Here is a 12,508-nt window from a genome sequence, read left to right as displayed (position 1 = left end):
GTGTGTGTGTGTGTGTGGTGGGGGCAGCAATATGCTAATTCATGATTCCTAATTATGTTGGCCAGAAGAGAGATTCCCCTATTAACATAACAATTTTAAATGAATGATTGTGGGCTTAATAAAGTCCCCACAAACAGTGTCCATTTACAATGACATACATGCAGAACTAGATTACAAAGCTCTACTCTTTTACATTTTAAATTTCATGGGGGACAGAAAAATATTAGGTTAACTACTGTCCAATCATCAGAAGTCTTTCCAGTGTGACTTAAACACGGGACAGTGGACACACTCTGTGATGAGTACGGAGACAGGAAGTGTGAAGGGAAAAAGGTTGAGATGAGATAACTTCAAGTAAAGATGGAGAAAGTACATGATGATGGAAATGTGCCACAGTTCAACAAAAGCAGAAAGCTGTGACAATGAAAACACAGCCATAGTTACTAATCAACAAGTCTTAAAGCTGTGGAAAGAAGATGAGCAGCTATGCTGCCACCCCATTCACAATTGAGATGTGCCAAGAAAAAGTGAAAAGGAGAGAACAAATGAAAAAAGAAAGTGAAAGACTGTGGACAACTGTTCAGAGAACAGAACATGACCAGATGTCAAATTGTTGCTGTATTTTTTCAATTTTCTTTATTTCTTTTCCTTTAAAAAACAAAATAAAGATAAAAATTGGAACACTCCACCTGTGGTGTTTGTTTGTCTTCAACACCATCACTATCACCATTTCACAATGCTGATGAACCCCACTTTTGGTAAAATATTATTTATTTATTTAATATCCAAGCTTTGTTTTTATACTTTTATGGGTATATTAAAAATGTGATTTTACTAAATGTGAAATTTATAATGTGTACCAGAAAGTTTCATTAATCAGAAAAGTAGACGAAGTAGCCTGACACGCTCTGACTTTCCGTGGTGCAGTAATCCCTCCCCATCTGGCACTCCACGCAGGTTGAAACAGACACTGAGAATTATTTGCAAATAGTTTTAGACCCAGGTCTGATTATCTTTTCAGTAAACAACCACAATCAGTTGCTCCACTGGGAAAGATTTAAGTCAAAATGGATTTTTTTTCCATGCCTGATTGAAGCACCAGATTTTATATTTTATGATTACAATGTTTTCAAAGAGCTTTATTCATTAATCCCTTATGATTTACCAAGAAATATTTCAATACTTGACATTTAAACCAACCTGGTTTGTACTTTGAAAGAAACTCTTTTTTTTTTTTTCAAACATTTTACTTGTACTGTGTTTAAGTACGGTTGAAGCGAGCATCAGGCCCTCACAGGAACTGGTTGATGTCAGTATTGCCGGCCAATCGTAGGTGACCTTGGTAGAGCCAGCATCAATTATAGTGGCATTTCTAGAGCAGGGGTGCTGGCACTCTGCTTCCCTCCCTTTTTCTTTGTGCGGGCCTATCCGTGAGGAATTGAGTAAGTCAATGTTGGTTCTGTCTGCCACCATATTTTGCTTGGCCTGGTCACGCCAGCAAACACAGCAGACACCAATAATAAAATAGACTCCTTTATTTAGTGAGAAGAACAGGCAGACAAGGCAAAACAAGCCTCAGGAAGTCATTTACTTGGGTAAGGCGGCTACAATTTAGTGTTTGCTTTGGAAGCAGCGCAAGATACAGCAAACAAGTGGGCCAGACAGTACTACTGTATGCCATTTTGATTTACTCTATATGTTGCAGTTCCAGAGGCAAACCTGCATTTTCTGCAAACTTTACAGTGAAATAAACTAGTTCAAGTATTTAAGGCATCACCCAATTGTATGAGAGTGATGAAAACCACAAAATAAACACCAAAATAATATCATCTGTTATATAACTCCATTGATTTAATCACTTGTTGAAGGGAACACGTTTTCTTGTTTTTGTAGACAAAATAAAATGCCATCGATGATGAGACATGAGATGTATGTGGGATGAGGTTTGAGAGAACTTAAAAGAGACTCATTGCATCAAGTGGAATCAGGCTGGGCGGGCAATAACCATACTTTATGTCCACTTCATTTCCCTTGCAAATCAGCCTCGCATTCTCAGAGTTTTCACAGTTCCCAGCTCCCTCTTTTTCCCCGAAACATGCCCTGAGTCAGCCAGGCTCATTAAACAGGATGAGACTATTACCAGCAGAGTTATCCTCCTCCTAACAATGGGATGTGGTCAGGTGGTGGAAGCACCAGTTTCACTGGGTTCATTTCGCTTCCCCCTTATGTCCTCTGGGTCCAAGACCGCGACTCCCACTTCGGCCAATAACGCCCTTCCTCCATCAACAATAACTGTGACAGCTGGAATGTAGCACAGCCTCAGTGCGGCAGTGTTAAAATTACTGTAAATTATATTTCATTTCCAATTTCTGCATTCATGTAAGTGTGGAATGGTAGAGTTTGTGTGTGCATAAGCTTCGACTGTATATGATGTGGTGCACTACCGTTGCACCCGATGTGAAATTATGTCCATGAATGTACATTTCTTCTCAGACAATGTTCCAACTAAAGTGTAAAAATGTTCCTTCCTTCATTCATTCAGTTACATCAGCACAGTACACTGAATGAAGGAATGAAGTCTCCCCATTGCAGTTCATTTTTTTAAGCTATTTACAGTAGGGCTTTCAAGAGGTCCAATCAGAAACTGTGGACCAGTTCCAGGGAAAAAGGACCCAAGCACCCTGAAGAGCCTTTTTGCCTCACTTTTATTCACTCCTGTTCTTTCTCAAGAGTTCCTCCTGAAAGTATTTGGCAAACACTGGTGAAAAAAAACAAGACTTTGAGGGAAGAAAAACAACAAGTCGTTCTTGAGCCACCCACACCCCATCTGCTGTGGTATTATCTTCTTTTATTATCTACAGATTATGTGCGCTGATATGATTTCTACAGTTTGGTCTGGTGGTCATTGTGGTTGTTCTTGTTGTTTTTTTGTTTGTGAAGCGCCGCGATATGAGACAGCAAGGGGGGGAAAATCCTCCCCCATGTGCATCTAATCGTCCATTCAGGACCCTCTTAATGGCTTGTCAGTTCCCCTTGCCCTTCCATTTTCTGTCCAATTAATTCCTTTCTAGCTCTCCGGATAAAGGGACACAATGGGGCCCCTCCACAGCATAATGAATCATTAAAATTCAGCAGCGCGGCCCTGGCACTTGGCTTCTCCCTGGACTGGTTAGGGACGGCTGCTTGGCATGCATGCCAAGGCCAACTTGAGCATTCTACCCACTGGACCAGAGGAGATGGGATCTCTTCTCATTCTTCTCTTGCTGGTGGTTTAACGCAGAAATCTTAACTTTTCTACTTTTGTAGGTACACCTATAGCCCCATATAAAGTGTCAACTCAAGGCCCTGTAAGGTCAGAAGGTTCTGACAGTGGCATCAGAAATGCAACATGGGAGTTTTATTTTCTGTATATTTCTGAAAAAAGACTAAATGAAAAGCTTTTACAGCAAAAGGATAACTTAGCATCTATTTTGCATTTTGCGACAATAGAGTTTGATATACTTACCTCCACCTAATTTGAGCAGCATCCAATTAAATTTACTGTGAAAGTTTAATTACTGTCACTTTGTAAAACTGTAGCACTGGATAAGTGTTGAGAATAAATTCCCTAAAGGTGTCGCCTCACAGCTGTGGCTCACAGTACAGATGTTTGACAAGAAGGCTAATATAAACAGCTGGTACCCAGGGCGAAGGAAAACCCATAACCCGAACCTTTGTTGCTGTTGTTGTTGTTGTTTTTCCATAAATTATTTCCAAATGTATTTCAGAACAAATATTAATAAGTTGAAATTAAATATGGATGCAAATAAAATGACAAAGACAAATATCCAGAAAAAGAATCTTTTATTTTTTAAAAATGGCCAGCGAATGGGTTAGCTGTGCATGTGTGAATGAAACTCTAGTTAATAGAACAACAATAATTTTCACAGCCTTTCTCAAAATTATACACCAGAATAATATACAAAACACAGTTCTGTGGACAAAACTTGGAACATGGCGCTCCATACGTTTCTCATACAGCATCTCACAGAACATTACAAACCAAGGCTGTAAGGAATGATATCAAATCAAGGATATAATCAGGTTAACTGCAGGAGTTTCTGGTGTGGATTACTGATTGTGTGCTGCCTGAAGTTTGTTAATAATTCAATTTCATATTGAAATACTGACAATAAGCATTAGAAGGCACAAAAACATTTTGCGCGAGACTGCAGCAGTGAGTTGGCACTTGATGGTTGATGAGATAAATATGGGCAAATACACACACACTCTTAATTTCCTCTTTAAACCCTAAATTTTCTTCTTTGAGTCATGGAAGAAGTTCAAAGATCTTATTCAGCAAAGAGTAGTGTAAGTATCATTTGGTGTGTATCATGTCATGGGACACTCTTTCCCAAGGAAATGGCTCACATATACAGAAGTACTTTATCTCCCTGATGCACATTCACACGTGCACATATCTGTGTGTTGTCCATCCACGTAGGTCCAGCTGACATGTCACTCAGAGTGTGTGGTGTTATTTTACCGCATTTCCTTTAACCCTAGATCATGACTAATCGCAATTTGCCAAGCATAGCTTTCAGACACCTGTTCTGTCCTGTGCGAGTCTGTTGGTCCGGCTACGTTTGCTTGCAACTTGGAATGGAGATGTTACTGGAAATTGGTCTTCAACGGAATGATATCTATAATTATTGTACTTGTACTGCCCTTCACTTCATTTACCTTATTTTCATTAAAAGCCAAACAGTACTGCAAATAACCAACCCCACATTACATGTGTTTATCTACTTAAGAACAAAAAAAGAAACCAATAATGCATGAACATAAATACATATAAGACTTTTATGCCAAAATGACACTATAAAATTCATATGAGCCATTCAATTAAGACTGATCCACTGACGCAAATGGCCAAATGTGCTTCGATATAGCTCTAGCCATTAATGTAAATTTTACTGCAAATTCACATAATTGGTCCCGTCTCCAATGTATCTGCTTCTCCATCTGCTTCACAACAGAACTGAGCCAAAGCATTTCTCTCCTACATAACTCAGTGGCAGGCCTTTGCTTTACCTCAAGTGTGCACACACGTGCAATCTTAAACTGGAAAGATTGGGGGGGATGTACAGGATGTAGGCGTAGGCGACATTTCCTCATGGAGGAGTTTGGCTCACCACACAACACAATTTGTCTTTGTGTAAAAAGTCTGTACAAGTGTGTTTTCATCGCAACAATATAACTTTGTATAAAATCAGCAGGCACTTTTTTCTTTTGTTTGTTTCACGTTCAAATGGTCACAGGTAGCCTACTACCCCCTTCACATGCTTCTCCACCTGCTCCTTACTTCCTTCATTAGTAGTGCATCGATCTGAATGAGTCTCTGAATGAGTCTCTGGTGCGAACTGACGCTGTTTCTTGTCCCCTTAAGGCCGAGACAGCGTGGTGTAGACAGGCTGGTCCCAGCTGGAGGCAGTGGGGCTGTGGGCAGGAGCCATGGACAGACTGTTGAGGATGGGGCTGCCGTAGGGCCGCCTGGATGAGTGGAAGTAGGGGTACTGGTAGAGGCTAGAAGGGTAGCCAGAGTAAGGGTTGTAATAGTTGGAGCTCTGGATGTCAGTATAGTCACACTGGGAGCTAGAGAAAGACGCTGCAGCTGAGGCAGCTGACGTGGCCGAGGTGACACAGGCCTGGCTACTGTAGGAGCCGTAATCGGAGTGTGAGGGTGACCTGTGGGAGTGCTCACTGTAGTGGCTGGGGCTCAGTTGCTCTGTTTTAATGTGGAGCCGGTGCTGGCCTACATCGCTGGCAGAGGGAGAGGATGAGGACATGGTGGTCTTGCGGCTCCACGCTGACCCGTTGGCACCCGCGTGGCTGTATGAGGAAGTGTAAGAGCCACCAGGCGCTGGAGGCTGCCCGTGGCTGTGGTCTGGAGGCAGGGTGGAGGAGCCTGAGGCGTGGCCGTTGAGCGGGAGGTACTGGTCAAACTCGTGCACATCGAAGGTCTCCATGTTGCTGATGACATCAGTGCTGAGCTCAGAGATATCTACGTTGCTGAAGTCAATGTTTTGCCTGGTGCTGTCAACAAGACGACGGCCTTCATGTTTCAGATCCTGCTTCACCCCATGGTGCAGGTCTGTTTTGGGAGTAGTGGGTGGCGTAGGGGGACCATGGGTCTGCCCTGGAAACAAAGTAATATAAAAAATAAAGTCATCACTCAAATACAAAATGATACAAACAATTTAAAGTAGGCTACAATTATTTCATTCCTAAAACATTTTTTTATTTTATTTTGCACGATTTATTGTATTAAATTTGAAAACATACCTGTGTGTTCAGGGTGGTGGTGTCCATCAGTAATCCCTGCCAGTCCTCCCATCCCTGGTTCAGCTTTATACATGTGATGTGCCAGTTCTGCTCCCGAGTCTGAGTCGCTCTGGCCTGGTTTCACATTCTTCCGTCGCCGGGGCTGGTACTTGTAGTCTGGATGATCTTTCTTGTGCTGAACCCGAAGCCTCTCTGCTTCCTCTACAAACGGCCTCTTCTCACTTTCTGAGAGCAAACTGTGGTAGAAAAAAAAATTAAAAAACATTAAAATGAATGCAGTTGAATAAAATAAAGATGAAAATATAACATTGTTAGATGACCCAAGTTACTTCTAGAGCTTTGTATTTATTGTCAAGAGGTTGGAAGGAAACATTTTTTATTTGTTAATTTCTTATAAAACATTCAATTCAAAACCATAACTTTTTTAAATGTAGTAAAATATACATTTATATGTAACTGAGAAGCTGTGAAAAATATATATATGTGTCTAATATTATTTATGAAATGATTAACTTGAAATGATGCCCAATTCTGTAGACATGTGTCCTTATAGTAATTTTCTTTTAATAATATTAATTCACACCCTCTTTATCCTGATTTTTTCTTTATAATAAATAGAATATTTCCTTACCGCCACAGTTTCCCCAGAGTCTTGCTCAGTTCGGCGTTGTGCAGGTGTGGATATTGATCCGCCAGCTTTCTGCGGGCCGCTTGCGCCCAAACCATGAACGCATTCATGGGTCTCTTGACGTGAGGTTTACTCTTCAGAGATCCATTCCCTCTCACGGGCATGGGCACCAAGGACCAGTCGTATCCTTTGAGGACCTGAGAGACGGCGTCCCGTATGCAAGCTGGGAACCGGTCGTCATCCTCGGAGTCCAGTTTCTTGCCCAAACCGGTGAGCAGGGATCCTTGGCCGTCGGAGCCCGTCGGTGAGGACGGCGCATCGGAGTCGGACTCGTCCTGGGACATGGAGCTGTTTGTGCCCGATGGACTGCACGGCTGGTCGCTGACACACTTGTCATGCTCCTCTGTCATTTTTAACATGATTTGTTCAGCCCCTTGGGGATGGAAATCCGAAAATGGAATCTTCAATTAAAAACAATCAAATGTTACCACTAAATTCAAGTGCGCAGCGAAGTGGCCAGTGCGTCTTTTACGCACGGTGCGCCACAGTAAATTCCGATAACAATTTCAGTCAATACGAGTCCGTTGTTTTCCTTCTGTTTCCCTGTTTGTTTGTCTTCGTTAGTCTTGTTTTCCAAGGCTGTCATGGGAGGTGCAGTCGTGAAAGTTGTGGTCCACAATGTGAGCTGAGGAGCTACACGTTACAGCAACTTGAGTTGGAGTTTTAAAATCGTCACTCCACCCTCCGCCTGGGATTGGCTGGACCAATTTACCACTTTCCCTCCATTGGTTCATGCTTTTATGTGATACCCATTATTATAATGATTTTCTCTTTTTTTTCCACTGGTGACACAGTTGTGTTGTAAAGTTGCACACGTTGTGTTAGGAAATGTATTGAGTTCAGAAATTATAATTTTTTTTACTTTTAATACAATATCCTGTTCTTTGAATTTATGTAAAAATCAGCACCTGAATTAAAAATAACATTTGGTAATATGATTATTGCAATGTAGGCTGATAATGTTACTTTCTTGCTGATATAGAGGATTTTATCTCTTTACAAAAATATTTTGATGTTATAAACACATTTACAGTGACAGAAAATAATAGTAAAGACAATACATATGTCAAAAGACACAAGTAGATTATTTTTTTTTAAATAGTAATCTTTTCCTACTGAGATGAAAGATCAGGTTAAACATCTGACTCTGGCTCCAAGCTAACTGATCTAAACAAGAATTGGCTATCAGAATAAGTAAAATGTAGATGGACAATAAGGTTTTTATTGTCTCCGATAATAGAGAACAGTGTGACGTATTATCAGAATGTATGCTTTTGTTCATTTGGTTTACACATTAGACAACAAATGTGTCAAAGCTTCTAACAAACTAAATCTCAGCAGGGTTGCAATAGCAGATATATAATCAATGTCAGCAGGTCTGTCAGATCTCATTCTCCCAGAGACAAGATGATCCTCTCTCCCACTAGTTAGAACTGATGATTTAATAATGGCTATATAACAATCATTCATCAATGTTTTTTAGACAAGCTCAATGTGTGATATTAAACCTTCCATGTCTGTCTGTCTAATCTGAACAAATGATCATGACTCTGAAACAAATACTCTCACCCCTGAACCGACCGATAACAAAAGCCACCAACTTCACAGGCCTGTGTTATAGCTTTTGATAAATGCTCCAAATTTAGAAGGGGAACTGATTTGTCCCAGCAGTCTGTTTGTGATCCATAAGTCACTTCTCACTCCCAGTGAAGCAGACTGTTTTATGACACTGAAGATATAAAAAGCAGAAGAGATAAGCGGGTAGATTGAATCACTGCCTTTGTTAAAGGTGTCTTTGTATTCATATATTGTGGGGTGATTTTTATCACCGGCCTCCCTGTGAAAAGACAAGGTATGTTTGTGCTGGACGGCAGTTTGCTTTGTTCAATGCACACTGCAGGTGGCTGCGGGAAGAAGAGAGTGGAAATAATACAGTATAGTACAGAGTTTACTGCAAGAAACGTAATGGCTTGCACAGTAAGGTAAGAAGTTTTCATTGTTTGTTCTTTTATTAACAACAGGCTTAAGGAGCAAACAGCCTTGCTGGTGAATTTGAATGAAACTATTTTGTATTTGATGTCTGTAAAAGGATCCTGTGTCTGCCTGTAAAAAATACAAAATTGTTTTCTTGAAAATTTATATCACAAACAGGAAAATGAAGGTGCTCTGGTCATTCCCGAGCCGTCTTTCTTTCTAACAGCTGCTGTCAAAGCGCTTGGCTGGGTCAAGTTCGGTGCATGTGTGTGTGTGTTTGTGTGTGTGTGTGTGTGTGTGTGTGTGAACAGACAGACAGGACAGGACAGCAGTGAGCTGTCAAACATGAATGACTCTGGCTTCGTTCTCATCTCGCTTCACACATGGAAAAGTATTTACTGTGTGTGTGTGTGCATATGTGTATTGATGGCTGTGTGAGACTGTAGAGAATGTAGAATTGTACACTTTTTAAGCATGAACGCGTGAACTTCTTGTATTGTATTTATATTGTATTTAAACAGAAATGTTTTAATATTTTGTAGATATTAGACTTATTATGAGTAACTAATAGACATATTATGAGTCTATATCATGTCTACATTCATTTCAAATGAATTTAGTGTAAATTTTGATAATGAAAGGAATTTAAAACCTCCATTAATTTATCAATTTGCTGTGACACACGAGACATAATTCCTGTTACTTGCACATAAATTATATTGATTATTTGATCCTTTTAACATTCCCTTTGGATTTTCAATGAAATCTTTTTTTTTGTGTTTGTGTCACATGTATTACTGGATATCCCTGTTCCCAATCACCATCAAATCTGAATCAAGCCTTCCTGGCTCATCCTGTCTCGCCACTAAATTTCATGGAAATCCTTTTGTCAGGGTTGAGGTATCCTGCCGACAGACAGGCAGACAAACAAACAAACGAATCAGTATTAATCAAACCAGCGTGTTCAAAAGGGGCTTCATTTGGTTTGTATTTATTGGAAAAAAAGTCAACATAATTTAACATGATTAAATTAAATTATAACCTCATCTCAGGTAGAATGACATTAAAGATCAATCAGGATGAGTCCAGTGTGAGTGACAGCTGCCGTCAAGCCCTACAAAGCAGGGAGACAGTCTTGGTTTCTGGATGGAGAGATGGAGACAGACTTAAAACAGACTCTGGCCTTCCCCCTTCATGCCTCCCTGTATTGTGGCGAGAAACTCTGGCCAGAGTTTGTGGGCTCTGGGCTCTTGATTAGAAAAGGAAGGAGCAACAGAGGAGAGGTAACCGCGCATGAACCTTAAGTGTCCCAAAGAATGAAGGAAGGTTTTAATTTTCCTATTTTTGCGAGATGCATCTCAAAGGAAGGACCAGGGTAAAGATTTTCAGATTTTTTTTTTTTTTCCGGGCCTTAGCAGAGCATGTTTAGCCCATTTCTCCTGGGTCCTAGTCACTTCTACCCCACATGTAAATTATACTCTCTCTTCTAATGTGCATACAAAATTAAATTACACAGTCACCCACAGGAATCTTGCCCCCTTTGGTCTCTGCTTCTGTCTTTTAATGCACTTAGGCACATTTCCTTACTCTAGCCAAGTTATTGGACAGAATATGTTGAGCAGTTGAATTGGCATACATTACCACAACATTGTGCAGTATAGAAAAGAGTTTTGGATGTGTTACAATGATTTCAACCTGATGAGGAGTTCATAAAGGTCATAAAAAAACAATTATTATTTACATTATTATTATCTATTATTATATTAAAAAATATTCAGTATTTAAATCCCTATTTTTGTACATGATACAAGTTCTGCACCACAGAATCCTGATCCTGAATCCAGAATTTATGCAGAATTTTCCACATGAGAAAACCCTTGTCTCTACAGCCACCACATTGCTCTAACACTAACCCAAACACAGGCCTTCATTCTGTTAAATAATCTCACTGATTGCACACTGAGTCAGTGTAAACTTGCTGAACTGTGGAGACTGGCATGCCCTCCCTCTCACCCAGACAATCCTAACCACTGCCTAACCACATGTGGAACAAACTCCTGGGCTGCTAACAAGTCATGTTTCACCCCTGCACCACATCAACTAGACCACTTCTATCTTTGGTTTCACACACCCAGAAAGAAGGTAATTAGTGCAAAATTTACAGTTGCAGCAAATACAACTGGAAAGCAAGGATATGGGATTCAGGCAGTGTATCTCTGACTAGAAAAGCCTGTATTTTACAACCCTGGCGAAGTTATAGGACCTGGTATTGTTGCATCTTGTTGGATTTTCCAGCCAGGTTCACACACACATTAAAGCAAACTCTCAGTGATGAATGTACCTACTCCTCCTTTCTGTTCCATCTCTACTCATCCCACCCCTCCTGGAAGTTCGATGGTGGATGTTTTCCATTTTGGTCTGTGGCCAAATGTATTTTCCAGGTTTTCTACTTAGTGAGGTCGAGAACCCAGGGATGTTTGACTCCACTGGTTCTAATCATAGTCCAACCCCCATGACAGCTGCTGTGTGTTAGGACCTCCCATTGACCTCTGACCCTGCACTATCCTAAATTCATTCTATTAAAACACCATAATGAGGGGTTTACTGGACCAATTGCAGGTTTTATTTAAACCTATTAGTAGATGCAGAGAGGTGGAGGGGAGGGGTTGCACTGCAAGTAGGGAAGGAAGGGAGTTTTGAATAGATTGAAGGGGGAGTGTTTGAGACTGAAGGAAACAATTAGTCCAAAATGTCTCAGGGTGTGTTTGGCCCTCGGCCACACTCGTTTTTAATGTCAGGAGTATAAAAAGAGCTCAAGTGTTTCCAGATTAACTGCTGTGTTTTCCCCCTGACACATAACTGTTGTGAGGCGGCGGTTTTGCGTGTGATAGTTCTGTATGTTCATATGAACCGGGGATTATGGACAGATTTTGGAAGCTGCTGTAGTAGCAGGTCGGGAAGGAGTATGTTAACTCATTCTTTACTTTCCCCAAGGCCTTCCTGTAAATCTTTAATCTGTTAACTGTCAGTAGGTATTGTGGTTGTGTACACCGATGCAAGAACACTTTATGTGTACATGTGTGAAGTGCATAATGATTTTAGCTGTTAACACAAAAGGTAAAGCTTAGGGTTGATTACTGGAGAACAGATCAGTGAACTTCCATTTAATCTTCAGGGAACATGTCCATTCCTGGTTGTTTTCTTCTGACATGACAGCATAAACGCTAAGATGTTCAGCAGGGATGACACTTCCCATGGTGTATCTTGTCCCAGAGTTGTCCCAAGAGAAGCGTGGGTGTATGTGGGTTCTTTTTTTTTACGCTTTCTGATCTACACCCCCCTCTTTCTGTCTTTCTTCCCTCTCATCTTCACGGCATATGTTCTGCATCAAACTTGCGGTGTGCTTAGTCTTCCACATTGTCTCCTTTTTTGATCCTTGATTCTCATAAATCATCTCCCTAATTTGCCTGTGAATTAGATGGTGCAGGACATGTAGACATTTAGGACAGGGCTCAGGGGCGG

The 12,508-nt window shown here is 40.7% G+C and overlaps 1 protein-coding gene across 1 annotated transcript; it reads right to left on the bottom strand.

Moving 5' to 3' along the window:
* Nucleotides 1–3,826: 3,826 nt before the first annotated feature.
* LOC118323109 (transcription factor Sox-8) lies at nucleotides 3,827–7,371 on the bottom strand. Its single transcript, XM_035655033.1, has 3 exons — nucleotides 6,956–7,371; nucleotides 6,325–6,560; nucleotides 3,827–6,178 (listed from the first exon to the last, which is right to left on the bottom strand). Exons 1-3 carry the CDS (start codon nucleotides 7,369–7,371, stop codon nucleotides 5,424–5,426), a joined length of 1,407 nt encoding a protein of 468 aa, XP_035510926.1. The 3' UTR covers nucleotides 3,827–5,423.
* Between the last annotated feature and the right edge of the window lie 5,137 nt (nucleotides 7,372–12,508).

This window comes from Morone saxatilis, unplaced genomic scaffold, assembly GCF_004916995.1.
Source record: "Morone saxatilis isolate NCDOM2014 unplaced genomic scaffold, NCSU_SB_2.0 Contig14, whole genome shotgun sequence".
Classification (NCBI taxonomy): Eukaryota; Metazoa; Chordata; class Actinopteri; family Moronidae; genus Morone; species Morone saxatilis.
This window is presented reverse-complemented; position numbering and strand designations above follow the sequence as displayed.